The sequence below is a fragment of the Lagopus muta genome, chromosome 8 (assembly GCF_023343835.1).
Source record: "Lagopus muta isolate bLagMut1 chromosome 8, bLagMut1 primary, whole genome shotgun sequence".
Taxonomy (NCBI): domain Eukaryota; kingdom Metazoa; phylum Chordata; class Aves; order Galliformes; family Phasianidae; genus Lagopus; species Lagopus muta.
This window is the reverse complement of record NC_064440.1, coordinates 22,255,213-22,279,761: the sequence shown is the minus strand read 5'-3', so window position 1 is coordinate 22,279,761 and position 24,549 is coordinate 22,255,213. Positions and strand designations below refer to the sequence as shown.

At 36.9% G+C, this 24,549-nt stretch overlaps 1 protein-coding gene across 4 annotated transcripts in view; it reads left to right on the top strand.

Moving 5' to 3' along the window:
* Nucleotides 1-6,665: 6,665 nt before the first annotated feature.
* Nucleotides 6,666-24,549, top strand: part of CWC22 (CWC22 spliceosome associated protein homolog) — a 33,511-nt gene continuing 15,627 nt past the window's right edge. The window contains exons 1-14 of one of the 4 annotated variants that reach the window (XM_048953860.1): nt 6,666-6,688; nt 11,745-11,857; nt 13,493-13,560; nt 14,396-14,509; nt 14,621-14,878; nt 15,402-15,530; nt 16,337-16,505; nt 16,919-16,972; nt 17,789-17,924; nt 18,014-18,220; nt 18,337-18,399; nt 18,790-18,885; nt 19,405-19,486; nt 19,838-19,898. In XM_048953860.1, coding sequence (XP_048809817.1) covers nt 11,831-11,857; nt 13,493-13,560; nt 14,396-14,509; nt 14,621-14,878; nt 15,402-15,530; nt 16,337-16,505; nt 16,919-16,972; nt 17,789-17,924; nt 18,014-18,220; nt 18,337-18,399; nt 18,790-18,885; nt 19,405-19,486; nt 19,838-19,898 — 1,464 coding nt within the window. In that variant the 5' untranslated portion in view covers nt 6,666-6,688; nt 11,745-11,830. Of the gene's footprint in view, nt 6,689-11,346; nt 11,515-11,744; nt 11,858-13,492; nt 13,561-14,395; nt 14,510-14,620; nt 14,879-15,401; nt 15,531-16,336; nt 16,506-16,918; nt 16,973-17,788; nt 17,925-18,013; nt 18,221-18,336; nt 18,400-18,789; nt 18,886-19,404; nt 19,487-19,837; nt 19,899-24,549 lie in introns of those variants that run through there. The other 3 variants (XM_048953862.1, XM_048953864.1, XM_048953863.1) reach the window with 3 other exon arrangements.

The following is a 24,549-nucleotide window of genomic DNA, read 5'->3' as shown; positions in this document are numbered from 1 at the left end:
AGAGTTCAAGCCAATCCTACAAAGTTCTTCCTGCTGCCTTTCAATCCTTTCCATCCTGTGTTCATTTGATTGTATTTTACTTTGTCATAAAGCAGTAATATCATCACAGCAATCCCATCTCTCTGTGCACTAGTGACTAGGTGACGCCATGCTTTTGATGTAAGGAGTGGGATCTGAATTACTTTATACTATACTAAAGATTTTTTAAGGCACTGTAGTCTTTCTGCTTGTAAATAAATAAAGCCTTCTGTGCTTTTTAAAGTACAAACATTTTGCATACTCACAATGTTTCCTATTTGTTGACTGAGATATAATTGAGATAGCACTTGAGAAGACTTGACTTTCTGAAATCCCCACCATCACTGCAGAAGGGCTTTGGTTTGATTTTAAGTAAATATTTCTGGTTTTGTTCAGTATTAGGATGCTACTCACTTTAATGCATCTTCTTTTACTAAAACTCAAAAAAAATGTTGCAATTGTACAAGTCAATGCTGTTTGAAGAGAATGCATTGTAACATTATCTCTGCATCCTTTGTATATTATAAAAGTGCTGACTGCACTTTGATGTGGAAAGAATTAGATACAGTAATCAGAGGGACTGCTATGAAAGGAGCATCGTTGTTTAAGCTGGAACTGTGCAGAGAAACACAGTGCAACGACAGCTTCACACAACATCTAATTTGATTTGTTCTATGCACCATAGCAGAATCATTAAACTACAGCCATCTGTTAATAATCAGGCAGTCTTCTGAGCAGAGGTCACCTTTCTCCCATATTTCATAAGATTCACTCCACACCAGTTATAAACCCAACCATGAACTCCTTTTCTTCCATAGCATTTTCTTTGGCAAATTTACAGTCACATAGAAAAACAGGAGAAAAAGTAATGCCTTTTGCAATTGATCAGGAGAAATTTAATGGAGAAATTAGAATTATTCCCATGCACTATACAGCTATACATCACAGATATCTCCCGTGTATAGAATACAGCTATGCATCAGAGAGTAATCTTCATTCCAGGAATGCTCCCAGGACTGAAAGCATGGTTCTACCCCTGAGAATCTGAAAGCACATGGGAATACTATGAGTCATTTATTGTATACGTGTTTTATGCTACTTTCTCTGTCTTGTATTTATCTTCATTCACACTGATCTGTGTAATTCAGAAATAACCACGTCTGGCTGACTGCAGGCTCAATCTAAACAATATCATCTAGTTTACTGCTTTACTCCTTTGGCATAGATCTTGCAACAGAAACCTTTTATACTTATCTATCAATCTGTAGGGCTCTGTCTAGTGCCCTAAGAGAGCTCCAAGCAGTGTTTCTGACCTCTGAAGCTCTCAGTGGTCTAGGACCTGGAAACAGCCCATAGTTTAAAAGGACAGGGAGAGTCTGTCTGGAAAACCAAGGAGTTCCTCCTTTCCATTTTATGGATTTTATTTTTTCACTGCTTTACAGGGTAGTTGCCATGTAAGGCAGATGCTGCAATTCTCATTGTAAATTGAAATAGCTGACATTGGTCTGGAGCTCACTGATAGGAATTTTTTTATCTATTGTTTCTGTCCATGTATTTATATGTACTTGAAGTGATCTTTTGAGGTCAACTAGCCAATGTCTGGGGAACCAGAGGTTTGCTTCTGCTACGGAAACAAATGTAGGTGTTGATGTCAAGTATTTGGTAATGCATTAAAATCAGTTATTCACTGAAAAATTTGGATTTTTTTTCAAGTGGCATAATCTCCTTTCGTGGTGTTAGCCACCTCCCCTTCCCATCCTCCATACACAAACCCCATGCTCTCTCTGAATGTAAAGGCTCAGTGACAAACTATCATTTTTTAATTTCCAAATTCTGCTTTAAAAACTCCATCCTTGAGGATGTTGGATTTGTTAAATGCTATGAGGACAATTCCTCAATTTTTCAGCAGTTGTGGTGCCTTCCACGAATGTTTGTGTGTTATTTATAAAAAGCTGTGATAATTCACCAGGTTATAACTTCAAGTTATTACAATGATCTGACTCTGTGAGATTTTGAGGATATTCATGATTATTTCTATGTGTATTTCACGTATTTTAAGAAAGAGTGGCTAATAGTCTTGCTGTCTGTACTTTTACGATTTCACTGTAACTTGAGCTTTTCCTTGTTAATTCTCTTTGTTCTTCCCCTTTCACACCATCTTTCTTCTCTGCTCATCCACAAACCAACAAACAAACATTGCTTCCTGCTGTATCCTGGACTGCTGCCAGCCATCCTGATGTCAACTGGCAAATGACAAAACCAGCCCAGCAATAAGGAAACTTGCGAAGAAAAACAGCAAAGATGCAACCCTGGCAAACAGCACACTCTTCGGTCCTCCAAAATGCCAGCAAAGCTGTTCTCATCACCAGAGATCTCCATATGGGAAATATTAGAAGAACTGTCATTTAGTAAACTCTCTATTATTGAACATAAAGTAAGGAAAACAAAATAAACTGTGTTTCATCTGCCTTTCAAACCAACATCTCTAGAAACAATTCTATGAAGACTTTTTTACATTTAGAGATGATCAGTGAATAGCTAATTGACTTAATCATCTTAAATCACCCTTCCCTAAATAAGAGCTCCTGGGGGCACTGTTTCCTCAAGAAAATAGGGAAGAAAAGCCAAGAAAAACCAGATGTTCCTGTTCTCAGAATTTCCAACAGCGATACACAGTGATATGGTGGAGGATGACACACAAGTGATAGAAGGATTATCAGCAAGTTGTGAAGCTATGAAAACTACTCAGATTCAAAAATGAATGTTACCTAAAAAAGCTGTTCGTAAGAGAAGCTGGGAAGCAGTGGAACAATGTATTTGGTAACTTATGAAAGGATTTCCAAAAGTAATCACTCATCATATCTGCTTGCACAAGGTGGGGAAAAAAAATCCATCCTGTTGCTAACAAGTGCTGTGGTAGAAAATAACAGCTAGTCTGTTAGAGAGCACTAGGAAAAAAAGCGGGAATATATTTCAGTTCCTAAAGTCTCTGTGCCTAAAAGAAGGTTCTAACAAGAACTGCATAACAGGCCACCTATTAATTACTATGCAAGCGAATTAACTATGATCCAATGCTTCAAACAAACAAGCAAAAAACCCTCCATGTACTATTGCATACTGACCAACAGAAGATCAGGTGGTTTTTGTTTTGGTTTGGTTTGGTTTTTTTTTGTTTTTTTTTTTTTTTTTGGTGAAATGTCCATTTTCAAAGACAGACTACCTTCAAATTTTAAGATCATTTCAAGTGAGATTTTTTTTCAATGCCATCTGCGAAGTAAGCTCGGTGTAAAGCTGAGTGACAGCAGTCGTGTGCAGGACTCCTCCTCCAGGTAAGAATTAAAGAACATGTTTTCATAAAGCTGAATAATTTTATTCTTTTTGACCTATGCTCTTTTTTAGAACTGCCGAATCGTATGTGTGTTAAATGAAGTATTTGCATTTGTTTTCTGGGAGGCTAATTGAGGAGGCTGCCTGTCCTTGCTTTAACCTACTATCACTGTTGAAGTCATTTTGCCTCATAAACCCCATGGAGATATGAGACACAAGGCCAGTTTATTTCTGCAGTGGCTCCACTTTGTTCAGAAATATTGCCAAGGCTTACTTGGAAGCCTTTATTAGAGGAAATATGAGCATTTGTACTCTGTGAAGATTGCAAGGACTCAATACAAAGTAGAAAGTATGGTTAATGTAATGAATATGTTGTCTCCCTTCAAATTTAGATTGTTAGGAGAAATACCATTAGGATATCTATCTATATACATACATTAATCAGCTATTAAAATGTAGTGTGACTAGGCATTGATACAGTTATTGCTTAGTTGATTCTTAGCTGTTCATTGTGACATTCCATTGAGTATTATGGGGTTCTGTCCATGTCTGTGCATATGTAGACACGCAGCAAATCTGTTATGGTATTCCTATTAACAAATATTTTTGTTATTTGTATAAAGCCTTCATGAAAATAATAATGCTTTCAGTTTTGCATTACTCTCTGTTTTGTATATTTGCTCTGGTTCTCACAGACCTTCTAATCTGCAGGACACCGTGAGATGAAATCATGAAATAACAATAAAGAGCCATATGCCATAGGAATAGCAGTGCCCATGTTATGAACAAGCATTGCTGAAATACAAATCACATCACACAGAGCCTGAGTTAATTAAGTCAGGCACCCACTGTTTACCTATAGTTTCAATAGCTGTTAATTTGAAGGTCTGCTGGAGTGCTAAGAAAAGTTAATTAACAAACGTAACATTTTGTCACATGATGAAGATATTTCTAAGGGGGTTCCTGTAGTGACTTTTTCTGAAGAACAGTTTTCTAAGTAAAATTTTAGAGCATCAACGTTTTGACATTTGTTTACATTATTTTGAACACATAATTTTTCCATTTTCTGTGAAACAATATTTCCAGATATGTTGCAATTTGCTTTACTATTTTAAATACTTTTTTTTTTTTTTCTCTCAAAGAATTTGACTGCACTTTAATGAATCTTTGGTTAAAGGAAGCAGCTCACAATTCAACCGTATTAAATTTATAGTTGATATTTAATGGTAATAAGATCCTTACTTCTAAAAAGAATCTAAACAACTTAGTGGAGAACATATAGGACCCGTCTGGAAAATGTTTGTTCAAGTACATTACAAACTGCTCTATGACAATAAAAATTCCTTAAAATAAATTTTCTTTCAGGATGTTTTTAAAATGGAACATATATTCTGATATTCAGAATACCCACAAGCACACTGTCCATAAAGATGTTGCCTCCTTCCAGGGAACTATGTTCTCTGTATAGGTGGCTATCTATTAAGCCTTTCCGACACTCTTCCTTCAAGGTCTACATTTTGCTGTAACGTCTGCTGGCTTGTTGGGATTTCTTGGTTTTTCGGTTGTTTTGTTGTTGGGGCTTTTTTCTTTTCTGATGGTTTTTTATTTGTTTGTCATTTTTTGTGTTTTTTTTTGTTTGGTTGGTTGGTTTGGTTTGGATTGGTTGTTTGTTTTTGCTTTCAGGGTTTTTTGTTTGTTTATTGGATTTGGTTTTTGTTGTTCTGTTGTTGCCATCTTCTTTTATTCTGAACACCCTGGGATCACTTCCACCCTGAACTGGTTGGTCTCTCATAGAGAAGAGCTACTTTTTATTGTAAATCAAATGTATCACTTCAAAGAAAAGATGCTGGCATCACATTTTGTACAGATCCTAGCACTTAATGCAACATTGGGTGGCTGTTAAGAGAAGAATTAAATACATTAACACAAAGACACCTCAGTTTAGAATGTCATTGCTTCTTTTCTTGTTACTGTACTTTTCCGGCTTCCTTTTTTTCTTTTCTTTTTTTCTTTTTTTTTTCCCCCCTCTTTTTTAGATTACTGCTCTTTATATAACAAAGTTCTTTGTGAAATACTGCAGGTGGGCTTCCAGCATTGTTACTCTGTTTCAATTCAGAAAAGAATATCTTTCCAAACAACCTTCTAAAAGGAGCTCCTGTGGCTGGATGTGCTACAAATCCCAGAACTCCAAGGGGTGTGCAGTGTCCTGTCAAGATCTGACTCATCTGTCAGGACATCAGGACCAAAACATTTATCAAAACAAGGAAAAAATTCTGAACTAATTAGTGCACAGGTTTTTTATGTTTCAGGCCCACCAAACACAAGGTAAACTATATATTGCCAGGTCCTTCCCAGTGTATTATGATGATACTGTCTGTGCTGAAGTATTTATGCTTCAGTATCACATGGGATTCCTTGCAAGCAGTCAGACAGTGTCTCTCCTTCTCTATCACTGAGGAGATGAAAGATGAACACCACATTCAAATGTTCAGTTGCTGAGACATAGTTGTGCTAACTTGTCTTTCACTGGCTTGAGTGGCTGCTGCATCTTGAAATAATCAGATAAAGTAGAGCAGGGAAGCAATAGAAGGGAGAATAACCTGTTTTCTTCTAGGTTTAATTTAACTGTTGAAAAAGATAAACTATGGGAAAATCATCTATTTCCATTTCTAGTTTGGAAAAGTTGAAGAAAGGCGTAGCTATCTAGCAAGTTTTAGGAGCATGCAACAGATAGTTAATTCATCCTTAACACAGAAAAATATTGTAACATACATAGAATATTTTTGTTTTGGTATCTTTACATTCATATTCTATTTAAAGAGTAAAATTTGGATAAAGTTATACATCAAGAGCTAAGTAAAAGAAGCTTTGTATGCTTATTAGAGAACATGGACAGAAAGCCCCAAAGCACTGAGCAGCAGGTTAAGTAACATAATGACCTGGCTAAGGCAGGGAGGGTAAAAAGAAGGTGTCATCGTGTCCTGTAGCTTTCAGGGCACAAATCCACCTCTGGGCACTGAGCCTGGTGTCCCCACGAGAGGGCTCTGCTGCCACAGCTCTGCGGAACAGCAGAGACAGCTTTCATTACAGGACTGGAGATGGAAAAATACATCAGAAGGGTTTAACAAAAGGAATCAAAACGTAACTGAATGAGTGTTGGGTGCTAAAAATGGATTTTTGTTGCTAAAGAAGACAAAGTTGCCAAATGTTTACATAGTTCAATTGATCGTATAGCCTCAACATTTTAAACAGATTTATTCCACCTGCAGGGGATTTGCTGTAATGTTACACCTTGGTTTGGTGAACACTCCTCACTGTGGAAAAGCACCAGTGTTCCTCTGAGGTATGTAAGTACCAAGTGAAAGTAAGGAAATGAAAACACCACACACCTGGGAGAGCTGTGCCTTCAGCACTCCTTCTGCCACCAGTCCACACCACTACATAGGAATGCACTTTTTTGACTAACATGAGAAACAGCTGAGAGAGCATCATTAAAAGTAACAGAAAACACATGTAATGTATTTTCACACCGTGGAAGCTGTGTGGAAGTTTGCAGTCTGCTCATCTCTTCCTGCTGAGACCATGGGAATAGCTGTGTTTTGGCAAGGATTCAAAACAAGCTGGGAATGTCTTGGTACCTTCATGGACAAAAGAGTATTTCTCTATGTTACCCATTTTTATTACCAAAATGAGGTATCATTCAGGAAATATTGTAAATCCATGACCCTAGAATGGCTTTGGATTGGAAGGGACCTTTAAGATCATCTAGTTGCAAACCCCCTGCTGTGGGCAGGATTATTACCTAGTATGTATTGAAAAGTAACGGTGAGCAAAGACATTAGATCTCTCTGAAGCGGTTTTGTGGTGTCAGAGATTGTTTCTTTCTTTATCTTGCTCTTTCTCACATACAAATTTGTAACAACCAGCATTAATGCTGTCATCATCCCCTAACACCCCCTGCCAAAAAAAAAAAAAAAAAAAAAAAAAAAAAAAAAAAAGAGAAAGAAAGGTAGCAGAAGGTCTTGCACAGCTACATCCTGCTCTGAACAAATTCATGTTTGCTTCTCATCCCCTCTTTGTTGGCTTGGCTCAGTTAACTTATCTGACCTTGCGCTGAAACTGCAGAGGATGCAATTTCTTGTGTTACTGAGGTGTGAAGTAACAGTCTGGACCTGATGCATAGTAGCAGCTATCTGAAAGCACAGTCTGAGCCTTGCACAAAGTTGTAATTCTACAGCATGCTAAAGGTCACACTGATTATCTTTAATAGGAATTAGTTGTGTATAAATGTTGTATTCCAAATGAAGCTGGTAGGAAAGTCATTTTGTAATTAATTAATGAAGTACTATTAACTGCAAATAGTGTTTGTACTAAGAATCAGATATTGGAGCTACTACAGTTGCTTTTTCAGTGAGCATCTACATGCAAACTTTTATTCCTTATGTGTAGAAGAGTAGGAACTGATGGAGTGCTCATCCCAGGTGAGGAGCCAACCCAGGGAGTGCAGCATGAGATAATTTTTAACTTGTATCATTTTGAGCACAATGACAAAAACTGCCGTGGGAAAACAACTTGACTATGTTTCCCGTGGCTTACTAACGGAGTGTTCGTGCGCAACATTAAGCTGCTGAATATGAATTTGTTGGGTACATTATCCTTTTTCCCTTTGTGCAAGTTTCAAAGATATAATTATGTTTGGCTTAATTGCTATTAGTCTCAGTTGAATTATCACTGTTTTCTGTGTTTCTATATTTACCATATGTAGAAATTAATATTTTAACTTTGACTCATACAGTATTTAATTTTGTATTAATTGGGAGTTATTTTAAGGTCTGAGGTACTGTTTTGCTCAGATTTAAAAAATAAAAAGAGAGAGAGAGATGGACAGAGAGAGAGGGAGGAGCATTCTGTGTGTTCATTATAGCTGCCCCAAATATACATACAGCCACTTGACATCAGTTACTTCAGATATCAGAAGCAACACGGTATTGTTAGCCCATCCCCAGTGTTGCACTAGCTTGATGAAACAAGGTAGCAGAACTAGCTAGTTTAGAACTAACTTCACCTTGTGCCTCTCTACTGCACTTGCACAGGGCAGTAGATACGTCTGAGATATCTCAGAAATGCATACTGTTTCTCTTGTGGTTTTGTTGTTCTTGTTGGGTTTTGCTTTGTTTTTTTTTTATTTGTTTGTTTGTTTGTTTACTTATTTATTTATTTTCTGAATGTGGGCAATCAGGGTTGTTACAGTTAGGTACGTGGTTTCATGCACCACAGTCATAGAGAACTGAGTGCTTTCCAAGCAATGAAGAGAACCACATGCAGAGTAAGGAGATGTGTAAGATACCAACAAAAAGCAGATGCCTAAAGCCTTACTCCTTTCCAGAACTCAGAAATATGAGTCTTGACTCTGCTTCAGACTCTGTGCATTTGGGATCTCAAGCACAGGAGCTTCAAAAAGACTGCCACGCAGTGCCCAACCAGCACTGCTGTCTGCCCCTTCAAAACTTTCCTTGGAAACAGGAGGCTTTGGAAATAAATGTCTCTTCAGCTTCACGAAATTAATACCTACATCTTTTAAAATATGTCCCCAGATCAGAAACCTAGACACTCTATAAAACTGAAATTCTACATAACACATTGCAGAGAAGAGACTGCATGGTGAGGAGGCCAGAAAAGCAATGAACGGAAGAGGGCTCCGCTCTGTAATTCAAATGCAAAAGCCTTAATTTAGGAAAGGAAAAAGAGAAACAACACTTCACTGATTCTATTCAGAATTACACAGTCCTTTCCTTTCTTGTTCAATGAATCTCTCTCCCGGCCCTTACTCTGCATTCTGTGTTTAAGCAGAGAAGCTGAATAGTGTAATTCATGAGAGGATGTGGTCTCTCCATGTCACTCAGCTTTCAAACATAAGCTTATTCCTCAGGGGTAATCAGTTGTTTCCCGGTGGTTGCACCTCAGGTTGCACCTGCTTATTTTCTGGTCTTGTCCTCAGACACCCTCTGAAGAGATGCTCAGCTCTCCCCATTTGCTCTCTCTCAGCACGTTCAGAGGGACAGCCTGAGTCATGGTACATGTGCCATCAGCCACAGGAAACTTCTTGTGAGATGGTGCTGCCACATTGATGCCATATGCCTTTTTATTTGACGGCACCTGCTTACACAGCATGGGTCAGGAAAGAGATTGCTTTCCCAGCAGAATGGAAAACCATAGAGAGTTCATGGGCACAAGTCCCTGCCAGCAGGTGATGTTCAATTTGCAGTGGGTTCATGGTACATCTAGTGAGAACATTTAACAGTTCATATTGTCAGAGTTGTTATAACATCCAGATAACATGCTGTTTTCAGTCTCCTGTGTAGGCACTGCCACTGCAAATTCAAAAGCTGAGGAAATAAAATTCTGTGATTAAAAGCTAGAGGTAAGCAGAAACATACTTCTGTACTTTTCCAATTATTTAAAACATCTTATCCCTGTGTTTGTTTTGATTAGGATTTTCTTAGATTGTTGATATCTTCTTAGGATCACAAAATGAGAGAGTTCACTTTTATGACTTTATAAGTAAAAACAGCTGTTCTCGCTGGAGGGCAGAGTATTTTTAACTGGCATGATGCACAATTTAAAGAAAGTACTCCTGACCTTTGGAAAAATGTGAGACCAAGCTTGTACTCACTTTGTAAATACTTCAAGTGTTTGAGAGCAAAGACTGATGAATGCTGAATTATCACAGGCATGGTCTGATACTCCCTTTCCTTGACTCTTCTGTGGGATCACAGTTTTTGGCAGGGCAGCTTAACTCTGAAACTGCTGCAGTAGATTAATCAAAATCCAGCCACATCATGATGTTTGTATGTGTTTGTACGTGTATATGTTACATATATATATATAAACGTATCCTATATATAAATGTATCCATATTATCGTACTCAGTGTGAGAATAAATACCAGGGAGGAATGGTTCTTCCAAATTAAAACCTTTTATATAGCATGTCAAATTGTTTAGTGATATAATGTCCTAACACCACTGGAGATCATTTGACTTGACAGAACCTGGTGGTAGAATCAAGCCCTATTTAAAGTGACACATAATTATGGTTAATTAAGCTATAGAACTAAACATATTCTTCACTGTTAGAAAATATACAAGCAAAAAAGAAAAAAAGGCTATATGCAGTTAGGCAGCAAGGCCCCAATCAAAGCCATTGTGCTAAGTCCAGAATGTTCATAAGGTCGCAGCTGTTAGGTTCCAACTCTGCAAACTCACCAGCTCCTCACTGCACTTCCAGCAGAACACTGCTGTCGGATGCAGAGCGTGTTGCAGTCATGATTTGCAAAGTGATCCTCAGGGCGCAATGAGTTCATTGTTTTCATCACCAGGATTTAGGAGGGGTTTTACTTTAGTACAAATAGCCCTGTCCCAAGAGAATTCTCACAAAATAAACACTGTATTTCCAGATTAATGAGAGTGAATAAAATGTGAAGTGTTCAACAAGTAAGCACAATTAATTTTTTATATTCTTCTCATGAAGACTGCTTACTTCATTGCTGTGGGTCCTGAGACCCTCACTCAAAATGTGCAAGGAGGTGGGACCTTATGTTAACGATTTTGGGGGGATATTGAATATTCATGTACTGATCAGGGAAGCTTTTGCATACGTATCACAGGTAACGTATACAAGCTGAAGCTCTTTTGTTCCAGATAAGCGCGGTTAGGGTGGAGATACCCCCTCACACATCTGACGTCGTAAATGCAGAATGCTTTTATTAAAGCGTTTATTCCCAAATTTCAGATGACAGCATCAACTTATTTCCTGTTGAAATAAGTGCTTGTGTTTGTTTGCTTGCTCAGTTTGTTTTTCCCGAACGCTCCGTACGACCACTTAAACCAAACAGCTGACCGACGGGCACTGCACGGCAATCGCCCTCAGCCGCCCGCCACCGCCCGCCGCACAAGATGGCAACCGCACACCGCCGCTACCGCACTGCGTTTCCCGTGGTGCAGCGCAGCCCGGCACCCCGCGCTGTGCGTTGCGCTGTCGCTGGGCGGTGCCTGAGCGCGTCGCGTTCGTTGCGTATCGCGTTCCGCCGGAAGTGACGGCGTTGGCGGCGGTACAGCGGCGGCGGGCGGTAGGTGCGGAGCGGGGGTTGCGGTCGCTTGGCGAGGTCTAGGTGAGGCGGCGGGAGTTGTCCCTCCGTTCTCTGCCCTTTCTCTCCCCTGCGAGGAGGCGGAGCCGCTTCCCGAGCCCCGCGGGTCCGGCGTTTGCGGCCTGTGTGCCGGGCCGCGGCTCGGAGGGGGAGCGGGCGGAAGGGGCGGGAGCCGCGCGGCTGGGCCTGCGGCACGGCAATGTAACGTTTGTGTTGTGCAATATAAAATCCTTGCTGTCGTCTCTGTATTGTAGATGAAACGTTCTGGGTGAACTGGTCACCGCTTTGGATTTTCTCGTTGCTGCACGTTCAGAGTTTTGTATAAATAGCAGAAGTGGAGATGAAGAGCAGGGTGACACAAATAAACGTAAGTGCCCTGAAGCTTATGTTGTGTATTATTCTCATTCTCTTCTTGCTGGTGGCTAGATTTCTGTTGATGTTGTATTAAATAGAACACTTATTGTAAAGCAGACAGTGGTGATGGCAGCCGTTGACAACAGAGGTGTTACTGTTAAGGCAGTCAGTTATAGCGGCTGGTGCATGCTGTCCTTGCAATGGAAGTTCTGAACATTATTGGCACTACATAGTGGTAGTAAAACAAAAGTGGCTGAATGGTGGCTCAGCTGAGAACATAAGGGCTGGGAAATAGGGAAAAAGGGTGCTGAAACTGTAATGATGATGTTAAGAAGAAAAGGAAGTATAAGTTACTGTGTCAGCTGCGTTTCTTAGCGTGGAAGTTGAACTTCAGCTTTAGAGGTTGTACAGTACAGTTCTGAGTGGCAGGGAGGGTGGGAGGGCTGATTTCTTGGCAAGCAATGAGAAAAAATGGGGTGTAGAAATACCACATTTGTTTTCACTAGAATTTTACTGAATTTGAGTGACATCTTTATCACTAGCTTCCTGGGGGGGTTTGTGTTCAACCCTGCCTGGGCTGTTTTGCTCCTAGTTACATTCCAGCCTTTCTCGCCAAAGTAGTTTTTGACAGGGATGCTCAAATATCCTTTGGTATTGAGCATAGGTATGTCCTTGTGTTTTCCTGACCAAATGATTATAGTAGTGCTCTCTCACCTGTTGAAATGAGTAACTTAGCCAGGTAGGTTCTTTGGGTGCTTTGGGAATGGGCTGGGAGGGATACTGTAACCTATGACAGAAAGCCTAGTCAGGAAAAGCTGAGGGAAATAAGTTATTCAGCAAAATAGTTGCTTTTGCAAGGATACCTGAGAACTCCCAGAGACAGACACATCAGTAACGTTGTTTTACTCCTATGAACCCTTGTCTCTGTTAGTCTACTTGGGCAAAGGCAAATGCTGTAGAGCTCATGAGAACTCATTATCCCCAAAAAACCCACCTTTTTCATGTTGTTACTATGCATATTAAATTTATACATGTCAAATTTATGAAGCTAGGAATGATTCTGTGAGAAAACATACAATGGTTAGAAAAAAATGAGAGTTTTTTTTAATTAAAAAGTAAAAAAGAATCTTTAGAAGAGGGAAGATACATTTGCCATTTGCTAAACAAGGACTGGTAGATGTCTGTAAACAGTGTTGCACATGATACAACAAAGTATAAAAGGATGCGTGGATAAAGAAAACAGTAAAGGAACAAAGACTGAAGGTTGATTTTGCCTAGTCTCTGACAGTAATCCATAGCAAATGCCCTGTAGAAACAGGGTAAACTGTGAAAATACTCAGTCTCATCCAGTTTGTAATTTCTTTTAGTAACCTGTATGATTTTTCATCTGCGTTCAGCCTCTTGAAATCGTGATAAAAACTTAGCATCTAGAGTCTCCTGTAGCAGCTGCTTAAGTATGTGTTATTTAGAAGCAGCTCTCCTTGTGATAAGTCGGACTGCTATTAGCTTTATTTGATGAACATTGCTTCTTATAAATATGTAGTGGTCTAAAGCCATCATATGCCTTGATGTCTATATGTATGTGTGTGTGTTCACACTAGTTGTTTTATGTCTTTGAAGTTGAATTTTTTTTTCTCTTTTATTAAAGCATGGGTCCAGTCATGAAAAGAAAGAAAAATACAGTCCACGGCACAGAAGTTTGACTCCAGAAGACAGGTAGAAATGATTGATTTATGTTCCCTGTGATTGTGTGTGTGTGTATATATGTATGTACGTATGTACACACCTTCTAGGGAGAGAAAAATTAAAACAAACAACAAAGGTGAAAACTGAATATAGTATGATTTTATACGCTACCATAACAGCTGTGAAAAATAATTGCAGGTTTAATAAAATACTTGTGTGTATAAAAAGCAGTAGTTAAATAGATTTGTAATTAAGACTAAATACTTTTAGTCTAAAATTCTCAGTTAAAATCTCAGGGATCTTGAAAATGGAAATTAGATAACACCTTCTTTTGTGGAACAGTACTGATGTTTGTAGCAAGATTATGGAGGCCAGCAAGAGGTGTACAAGTATTGTTTGAAGCACAGTGTACTGATGCAGGAGATGAAGCACTAGCAGTTTACCTATATTTCATATTTGAATTGGAATAAAGCATCTTGTACCAAAGGCAATCATTTTTCGTGGCATCTGTTTCATGCACCACCTCAAAAGTAGCTGAAGTGAATACGTGAGTTTCAAGAAATGCGGTGTGGCACTTGCCTTTGGTGTTTGATGTTACTGACATTTAGCGTTTATCCCACATGGTAGGAGGTGCTTCCTTTTAAGGTGATTCTATCGATTTCTTTATTTTCATTTTTTATTTTTTTGCTGTCTGGCAACAATTTATAAAGGGAACATCTTGTTTTGGAGTGATGCACATACTAAGAGTGGAGTGCAGAATTGGAATTGTTGGTGTGTATGTAACAGATTGCATTGCAGGTAGTTACTAATAGCATAGTTTCTCTAATCCTTTTACTGAGAATTTTGTGTCTTGGTTTGTGAATAGGGATGTAGAGCGTGACAGGTCTCCATCTCCCAGAAGAAGAAGATATTCTGATGACAGCAGATATGATCAAGAATATTCAAGAAGGGAGTATTATGATGACAGATCTTCAGAAAGGTGAATACTGAGACCTGTTTTTCAATTCCTATGAAGGTACTCACTTTAAACAACAAAAGAGGAAAACAGCTTCTTTTTTTTTTTTTTTTTTTTTTTTTTTTGTCTTTTTAGAAGGATGGAGAGAGGGAGAGACAGATACTATGAAAAGTGGGAAGAAAGAGATTATGATCGAAGGAGGAAGAGAAGACTCTCTTCCCCTGATCATAGGAGTCCAGAGAGGTCAACAGTTCAGGGCTCAAATACTCATGAAGAGGCCACTTCAAAGAAGAAGAAAGAAGAAGTGGATCCAATCCTTACTCGCACAGGTGGTGCATATATTCCACCTGCCAAGCTCAGGATGATGCAAGAACAAATTACTGATAAAAATAGGTGAGTTGAAGGTAACATTAGAATTCGTCTTGAAAAACAAAACTATGAAGGGTTTTAAGGAACGTTGTTATAAGTGGGACACTTCTTGAGATACCTTTCTAATCAGAAAAAAAATGAGAGCCATTTTTCTTAAGTCATCTTCTCTTTCCACCTGTCTCTGAGGAAAACAAAATGCCAGCCAAACAGACAACAACGAAAGTAACAAATCAGACTATGACCCTCTCCACTTCTGCTCTTAATGGAAAAGTGGGATACAGAGCATAAACAGGCTTTTTTTCCCTAATGCCATTAAAAGACAAACATTCTGGGTTTTACCACATCTGTGGGGAATTACATTTTGGCATGCCATGTTGGTTTGGTGGGTTTGTAGTCATTTAATGTATAATTGTGAGCTAGTTTTTATATCTGTGATGTGAATATTTTCTTAGTTTTTTTATTTAATATATTGCATCTTCACATTTTTGTATATATAACAGCGCTGCCACAAATTTATGCTTTACTAATCTGTGATGCCTTTGAATAGCTTGGCATATCAGAGGATGAGTTGGGAAGCCTTGAAGAAGTCCATCAACGGTCTCGTCAATAAAGTAAATGTTTCTAATATAGAAAATATTATTCATGAGCTGCTTCAGGAGAATATTGTTCGAGGAAGGTAAATGTTGAAATATTTAAGTCAACTTTTTTTTTTCTGTTAATATGTGTATTGTACATGCTTGCATCACTGTATGTTTAGTGTATGGTTACTAATCTGACTTTAAAAGCTTATATTTTCCTATGCAGGGGACTACCCTGCTTGAGGAAAGGGGCTGGGAGCAGAGGGGTAGAGGAAGGAGTACATGCTTGGAAGAATAAGACAGTAGAGCAGATAGCATGTTTCCTTTTTATTTTAGCTTATCTATTGATTTTACTTGAATGACTTGCAATTTACATGTGCCTGTCTATTTCTTTCTGTGTTCCTGGCCTTTATCTGAAGTAAATATTTTTAGCCAAAACACTTTACTACAACTATCTGACTGATCTGTTTACCACCTTCATCTTTCCCATTGTAAGTCCCATTGGAGAAAAGGCTATTTTGCTATTAGGTATTTCTATGATTCTATCAGTTATAAATCATGGTGATTGTACAAGTAAATATGATCTTAACCAGATTAATTTAATTTGCATTTGTAGCTAATACTTTTAGAACCAAGTATTCTGTTCCTTTATACACGTATCAGATGAGTTCTATTCCGTTTATTAACCCTATAGTAAGTAGTACTTTAAAGAGTCACATTTTGAGGGCTTTTTTGTTTTTTTTTTCCTCCTGGGTTTTGCAGTGAACAACTGTTAGAAAATGACCACATAGCAACCTTTCTAACTATTCAAACAATGCAATCCTATTTTGTGATACATAATGGGTGAAAACATTGTGTTTTATTATAAGAAAAATTTTATTCTTAAACTTGTGTATATTTGCAGGGGATTGCTGTCTAGATCCATTTTGCAAGCTCAGGGTGCCTCTCCAATTTTTACCCATGTTTATGCGGCTCTTGTGGCAATTATTAATTCAAAGTTTCCAAATATTGGTGAATTGATTCTCAAGAGGTTGATACTAAATTTTCGCAAAGGATATCGCAGAAATGATAAGGTATGTAAAAAATGTGAAGAAACAAAATGCTAAAACTTGTAACTCTGCTGAGTAATTTTGTACTGAGTATTCAAGTTAGGTGTTTCAAAGGTGCACAGCCATGACCTGTGTGTCATTATTATTATTATTATTGTATCATTATGCTTCACCTACCATGTGTACATTAAATAAGGTAGCACTCATGTATTATGAAAGCTTGGCTACTGATTTCAGCTTGGAATTGTGATACTATTTTTAAATTTTACTTGGACATATGCAGTTCTAATGGTAGAATAATTGCCAGTATACCAAAATAGTTATTTTCATGTCTTAATTTGACTGAGAAGCACAAATTGATAGTATAGAATGTCTCAGTTACAAGTGTTTCTTTCATGTAAGGTGTTACAGTTTCCAGTCATTTATTTCTTTTGCAGCAACTCTGTCTGACGTCTTCAAAGTTCGTTGCGCATTTGATGAATCAGAATGTGGTATGTTACTTTGTTTTCACTTGCTCATATTTTATATGGCTTTCTATTTATTTTAGCTTCAAGATAGTGGTAGCTCAAGTGAATTTACTTCTCCTTTTCCATAAATTATGGGAAAACTGAGTTCAGATTTCCTGTCAGTGCTTGCTGTAAGTTGTTGGGACTTTCTAGAGAAGAGATTTTGTCTGATAATATGGCTGTGATGTTCTCATCTCTTGCTGCTGCATTTAATGTCTGAGAGCTTCCCAAAACTTTATGTATATGTTTGGGATACTGTTCTGATAGCTTGTGATAGAAAGCAAATGAATTCCTGCAGATACTAAATGGAATTTTCTTGCAGCACTGTAATCTCATACAAAGATGATTAAGTCTGTAGACAGGATCAGAATCAATTGAATCAAATTTGTATCTTTCCTTGTTTCACCATCTTCTGTGTTAGAAGTACCAGGGTTTCTATCCCTGGTGTATAAGATACTTCAGTTTGAAACATTACTTCTTGCAGATATTTTGAAAGACTATGCAATGCTAAAACTACTTTTAGTAAGCTAAGTATTATTTTATTTGTTTGTATAAATGCATTCTGTTGGGTTTTTTTCAGTAATGGTGAAATGTTTATTAGAATGTACTCATATTTCAAAAGTATAGTCATGTTCACTGTGAAGATAGTGTAAATATAAATAGCTGAATTGTGTATGAAATGTTGACAACCTCTTAATTAGTTTTGTCCCGTGTTGCCTTCTTTGTGTGATTAAACAAATGGTGTGACATCCTCAAAGAAATATTGTAAATTCTGGTTCTTTACTGATATTCTTTCTAAAGGCTCATGAGGTTTTATGTTTGGAAATGCTCACCTTGCTTCTTGAAAGGCCTACTGATGACAGTATTGAAGTAGCAATTGGATTTCTTAAGGAGAGTGGGCTCAAGCTAACAGAAGTTTCTCCTAGAGGTATTAATGGTAAGTATAGTGAGCCAATATATTAGCCTTTTCTTGTTTTGTGTTATGTTCAGTCCTTGTCCATATTAAATATTTCGTTTTTTCCAAAGCAATCTTTGACCGTCTTCGACACATTCTTCACGAGTCTAAAATTGACATGCGTGTTCAGTACATGATAGAAGTTATGTTTGCTGTACGGAAGGATGGCTTCAAGGATCATCCAATCATTCCAGAGGGATTAGATCTAGTGGAAGAGGAAGATCAGTTTACTCATATGTTGCCTTTAGAAGATGAATACAACCCAGAGGATGTTCTTAGTAAGTTAGAAATAGAAATATTTTCCATGATTATATTTCACACAAAAACAGACTGAAGATTTGATATACAGCCTTATTTTCATTTCGTGTTTTAAAGACTCGTTTTTATTTTAAAGATGTTTTCAAGATGGATCCCAACTTTATGGAAAATGAAGAGAAATACAAAGCACTCAAGAAAGGTAGGTGTACATGTGTATGTGTACAGGCGTACATGTTTTATACATAATAGATGTATTCTATTAGATGTTATATGTGCATGCTATATGTAAAATATGTGTTGATGTACTTTGTGTATTTTGTATGCTATTTAGTTACCCAACTATCGTTACAAGTCTTATTGTTTAACTGCAGGTGGCATTTGTTTTTCAGATAACTGCCTTTCAATTCATTGTACTCCTTTCTGACATACTCCTGTCCCTTTCTTCAGTATTGTCCCTACAGCTATGTTTTTAGCCAGTTGTGGCATACCTTCTTTGCCTGAGACATCCTTTCAATCTCAGATGTTAGATCAATTGTTGTTTTGGTAACTGAATTATTATGTTCTGTACACCTTTAATCTGCTCTTTCAGAAATCCTTGATGAAGGTGACAGTGAGTCTGAACCAGATCAGGAGGCTGGAAGTAGTGATGAAGAGGAAGATGAAGATGAAGAGGAGGATGAAGATGGTAAGTGTGTGACTGGCAACTTAGTGGTGATAGTTTTGGAGTTTTGTTTGTTTTTTGTTTGATTGTTGGAATTGTTTTGAGTGCACGTTTTTTGTTTTTCTTTTTTGTAGGTTAAACTGTAAAGGAAAGCTTGACTTCTGTTGTACATTTTATAAAACTAAGAACACTGCAATGTTAAGGGAGGCTTTAATCTGCAATTATTCCCAGATCTAAGTGTTTAATACTAGCACATAGCATAAGAGTGAAAATTTAAAAGGAGGCTTTCTGTATCTCTGCTGTATCTCTAAATATTTACCTGTTAGCCATAGATAAGGTGAACATTGATTTTAAATTCTTTACTTTGATAGAAATAAATATACAAACACAATACTGCCTAAATCTTAAGTATTGATACAAAAGGTATTTTTACACAGATGTGTTGCAGACCTAATAAAAATAGATACGTTCTAAGAGATACATAGATATTATAAAAAATATGGCTTAATGTTTTGTTATTTCCAAATTGTGTTTCTTTCATAGGCCAGAAAGTTACTGTCCATGACAAAACAGAAATCAACCTGGTTTCCTTTCGTCGTACCATTTATCTTGCTATTCAGTCAAGGTAAACATGATATAATTTATACGCAATTGCATTTCTTTTGATGTGACCGAATTTGAATTCTCTTCTTTTTTTAAATCCTGCTTTAGCATCGTTTTTTTTTTTAAAATACCATATGGAACTTGATTTATAAGGTAGAAAATTAACTATTATTTTGACAGTGGGTTCTTAAATCATCATTTCAAACAAAAATCTTTGTTCTACAATACAATAATACAAGTTACTGCACTAGGACTTTTCTGTGAGTATTGCTGTAATCAAAATTTTCAAGTGAACAAAAGTCAGTGATTTTCAGGTGTTTTAGTACAGCTGTATATTGCTCAGATAAGAAGAATTTTTTTTTTCTTATTGCAGCTTAGACTTTGAAGAATGTGCTCACAAATTGCTGAAGATGGATTTTCCTGAAAGTCAAACAGTAAGCTTATTTTTTGTTGTTGCTATTAATGTGAAGTAGTTGTGTAGTATTGAGAAACCTCACTTGTCCTGGGACCTAACTTGTGTGGCAAGTAAATGAACGAGTGTCTCCTTATAGCTGTTTTTCCTCAATATGTCCTTAAACCTCTAGGGCACGTAGGCTGACATATTTCTTAACACGTTTCTTTTGTGTAATTGTATCCTTGCTGACAAGCAGTTTAAAATATTTGTTTAAAGCCTGAAAAGATTTGTTGGTTGGACTGTTGGAAAATGGTTATCCTATAACAAAAGTACTGTAACTTGGAAGACATTTTCAGAACTCTGACTCTGAAAGAGAATGGAGTTGGAGGTATTTTCGGGCAGCTGTGGAGTTTGTCAGTAGGACTTGAAATACAGGTTGGTATTAAAAGAATGAATCATGTCATTGCTTTCAGTTTTTGGTGTTGTGTTGTTTTTTTTTCCTAGTAATATTGTGTATTGATTTAAAGCAATCTGTGTATGGATGCTTAGTTGCCGTCTTGGAGATCATCAGATGTGTTCTCAAGTAAGGGAAATTGTCCTTTAGCCAGCAAACAATTTACATAAAAGTAATTTAAAAGTTTCAGGTGACTGCTATGTTCTTGTCTTATTTGATTCTTTAATTTTGTGCATGAAATGATTCAACACTGCCTAAATGCAATACAAAGCATTGATAGGATTCTGGGTTCCAGTGAAGCCATAACCTGAAGAATTCCTGAGTAGTTGGGGAAAAAATGCTGTGTTGCAGAAAATCAATTCAGCTATAAAGAGTAGAGAACAGTCAGGAATGCATAAGCTATGTTATACAGTGTAGATATAACTTGAGCATCACTGCTTTAGTAATTGGCTTGTTGACTGATTCTCAACTGCTGGTGTTTAATCCCATTGCTGTGTCTCAGCTATCATCTGTTGTATGGTCAAGAACTGCAAGGAGAAAATATACATTTAAACGAAAAACCTGCATTAATCACAATCTGAAGTGTGGAAAGAAATAGACTTTTCTATCACTTTAGTTCAGAAAACTAGGTATTTTGTGAGGTTTGACTCAGTATTGGGCATTAGGTTATTTTCTTCTGCTTTTGTGGGTTGCCTTACTCGCAAATGAGCAGATAAACAGAGATGAATTTAATGTGTTATTTCTCTCATACTTATGTGGTCCTTTTACCAAGTGTTAATCTTTTTTTATTACATAACCCTGTGAAGTGCTTTGTAGAAATATAAAAGTGTGAGCTTTGAGAAATTTTATATTTCCACTATCAATCACAATTTAAAAAATGTAAGAATATTACTATATGCAAAAGAAATGGGTAAATACGTGTTTTTCTGCTGCATTGCAAAAGCAGAAGTTATTATTCATTCTTAATTTTGTAGGAAAGCTCTGAAAGGAACTTCCAGATCTAGTTTTGAGACTTACAAAATGATGGATAAATTAAATTGTCTAATAGTCTGTATATGGAACTACTAGTAATCAAACAAAATACAATGTTGACTACAGTATGGCAGCTTTTTACCATCAAGACTTAATCTCTGGAATGTTTCTACTGAGTGATGTATTTTTAAAGAACAATTGATGGAGGGGTACAGAATGTGATACCCTGTCAGCTGTCTGGTTATGTCTCTGGACAGCGCTACTTTGTTTTCCTAATGTTTCATTCCAGTATATTTTTTCCTGTTGTTACTTAAGTGTTCAAATTTCTCTAATCGTCACAGATTTTAATATCAACTTTTAACACTCTGAAAAGAATTACAGATTAATACGAATTTTTGTATTTGAATATTAAAATTTGTGGTGCGTAGATGATTGGCTGCAGTTAGCATAAGCATCCTATTTAAAAAAAAAAAAAAAAATGTTATGTGATCCATATAACTAGGGTTCTGTTCTAATTACTATTAATTAGATGCCTTTAGGTTAAATGCTGAAGAGTTCTTGTTGGCGTTTTGTGTGTATGTACGCATTGTTTTATGAAAAGAGATAAACTGCTATCAACTGTATCAAACTGGAATCATTCATACTTGTTGCAAAAATTACTTCAGTTCATGACTGGGTACAACTAATGTAAATCTGCATCTTTTCATAAGATGCCACCTCCTCTTTGTGCTGTTTTCATTCCCTAATAATAATCATTACTTTTTATTTTACCTTAATCAAAAATGTGAGAGCTTTGACTCGTATGGGCTTACAGCTCCTAAGCAGTGTTTTATAGTGGAGAAGGAAAATACAGTTTCCTGATCAGTGTGAGAGTGGAAAGGACAATCAGTTGTAGATTCTGAAGTTATAAAAGGATTTATGCACCTCAGATCTGTCCATGTGCTAAATGGATGGCAGGGCATTTCTGTCTGATTTGACCCTCTATTTCTAAACAAAAATTCTCTTATATCCCGTATCTTCTTCAATGAAGCCTTTTTGAAATTATTCTCACTACTTCCATAGTTGAAACAAGTCACAGGATGAATTTTTTTTTAGCCATAAAGCTCCCTGTCCCTCTGCCCTTTTTTTTTTTGTTTGTTTGGTTTTCCCTTAAATGAAAGTTCCATGAACCTGTTTTTCAGGAAGATGCTGGATCTTGCCCAACATTTTTTTCACATCTTATGATTGCAAGCTTTAACCGTTATTGATACATTTCTGAAATGTTTGATAAACTCATGTTTGTTCTTGTAAGGAAATCGCAGCTTCGTTTCATGTAGGAGAGGTGGTGATGCCATGGTTAGTTGATTGCTCTTTCATAAAACCTTTATGCTGGCCTCAGTTCTGATATAATGAAGACCCTGTAGAGCTCATTCTCCGTGCCAGCCCCACTATGAGTGGCAATTATTACAAGGTGTACGTATTAGAGTTAATTCTAGTGTCATTCAGTATGGTTTCTACTTTTCAAAAATTGGAAAACTTAAAGTTTTCATTGCAAAATTTGTTTTCTAATTATGTTAAATGTCAATTTCTTCCTTCCAGAATACTTTATCAAATGAAAACTATTAGCTTTCATTAATTTTATCTGTAAGACTGTATTCCACAGTTTTGAGTAATGAGTTGTGAAATGCTACCTAAAAACTACTAAGAGTATTTTGAAACCTGAAGACAGACATGAATGACAGTTTTGAGACTAATAAAGTCTTAATTACTTTAAGGCATTTGTCTCAAATCTTTATGTGCACAGACTTCAGACATGATAGAGTAGGGCTGACTTCAGGTTTAAATTCAGCAGTTTTTGTCAGCAGTTGAATTACAGATTGTGTCACATCAACTGCTTTGTGACAGAAGTGCTTAATGCACTACCAGACCTGTCATGGGTCTGCCACACTGATCTCACGTGCAGAAGAGCTTTAAGGTTCAAACGGATCATCTATGGAGCAGAACAACCTAATAAGGCTTTATGGCATTACAGTATAGGTGTGACTCGGTGTTGATGGGAATGCTGGCAATCTTTATTTATTCTTTAGTAAGTTGCTGTGCTGTGGCTTGAAATCAAGACGTTTTTCATTCTGCTATGAACTGAAATGCTTTTTCAGAAATAAAGAATGCATTTGAGCACAAACATCATCCATTTCTGTCTAATTTGCATAGTTAATTTTTAGTCTCCAGCTACATATTCCCTCTTCTCAGAGTATTCATCTGCACCTTTTATTTCATGCCCTTTCTTTTCAACAGAGAAGTTTTTCTACCTCTGTGTTCTATTCTTCATTTAAAAATAACTGCACAGTTTTCTGTTGCAAGCTTACAAGCAGTTTTCTTGCCCAGCTTTCATCTTTTGATCTCAGGCCTCAGTTGAATTTACAAAAACGCTCAAGAAAAGCAGGGCTTTTTTTTTTTTTTTTACTGTAAATATACTTCAAATCTTCTTTTTTTTTTTTTTTTTTTTTTTTTTTTTTTTTTTTACCTTAAAAGCAGAAAAATAATGAGAATAAAAGTCTGAATTTGATATTCTGAATAGTTAAGTACTACTTCTAATGCTTAGGAAAAGAACAAACATACTGATGTGAGTCAAATCCACAGCAAAAAAAGCAATAAAAGCCATTGTTAAAGCTCAAGAAACCCTTTTGAGTGCATTTTCTTGTTTTTCGGGGTTTTTTTTGTTTGTTTTTTGTTTTTTGCTTTTTTTTAGACCCAACTGAAGCGTGCAGATCAAAAGTTGAAGAGCTTTGTTGTAGTCTGTACTACAGCCTGTGACAAGCTGTTCTAAACAAGCTTTTCAGTTTCTGCTTTGGGCATATGTTTGATCTTGGCAGAGAGAACTACTTCTGTTCTTAAAGTGCTGTTATTATCCGTGTTAAAATGGTGTGAATCCAATGCACTGCCAAAGAAGAAAATTTAAGTTAAAACTGTAGTAGAGGAATGTGGTATTACCAGTTCTTCTGGCTTCAAAACTCTTACAGGAAAAAAAAAAAAAAAAAAACAAGCCCAATGAAAAATGTCAGAAATGGGCTTTTCACTTTTTTTTTCCCTTACCACGTTTTGTTACCTCTGCTCTTGAAAGAGAGTGCGTTTCTGTTTTTGATGCTTTTAGTTGAAAGAAAATGATTTCTTCATGGTAGTTCAGATCTAGATAGCACTCCTATCTATCCACTCGCAAGTGCTTACCTGGAGAATTGCTCCTTCTTTAGTGAAACGTGTATGTGGAATGAATCCACGTGTATGTGGA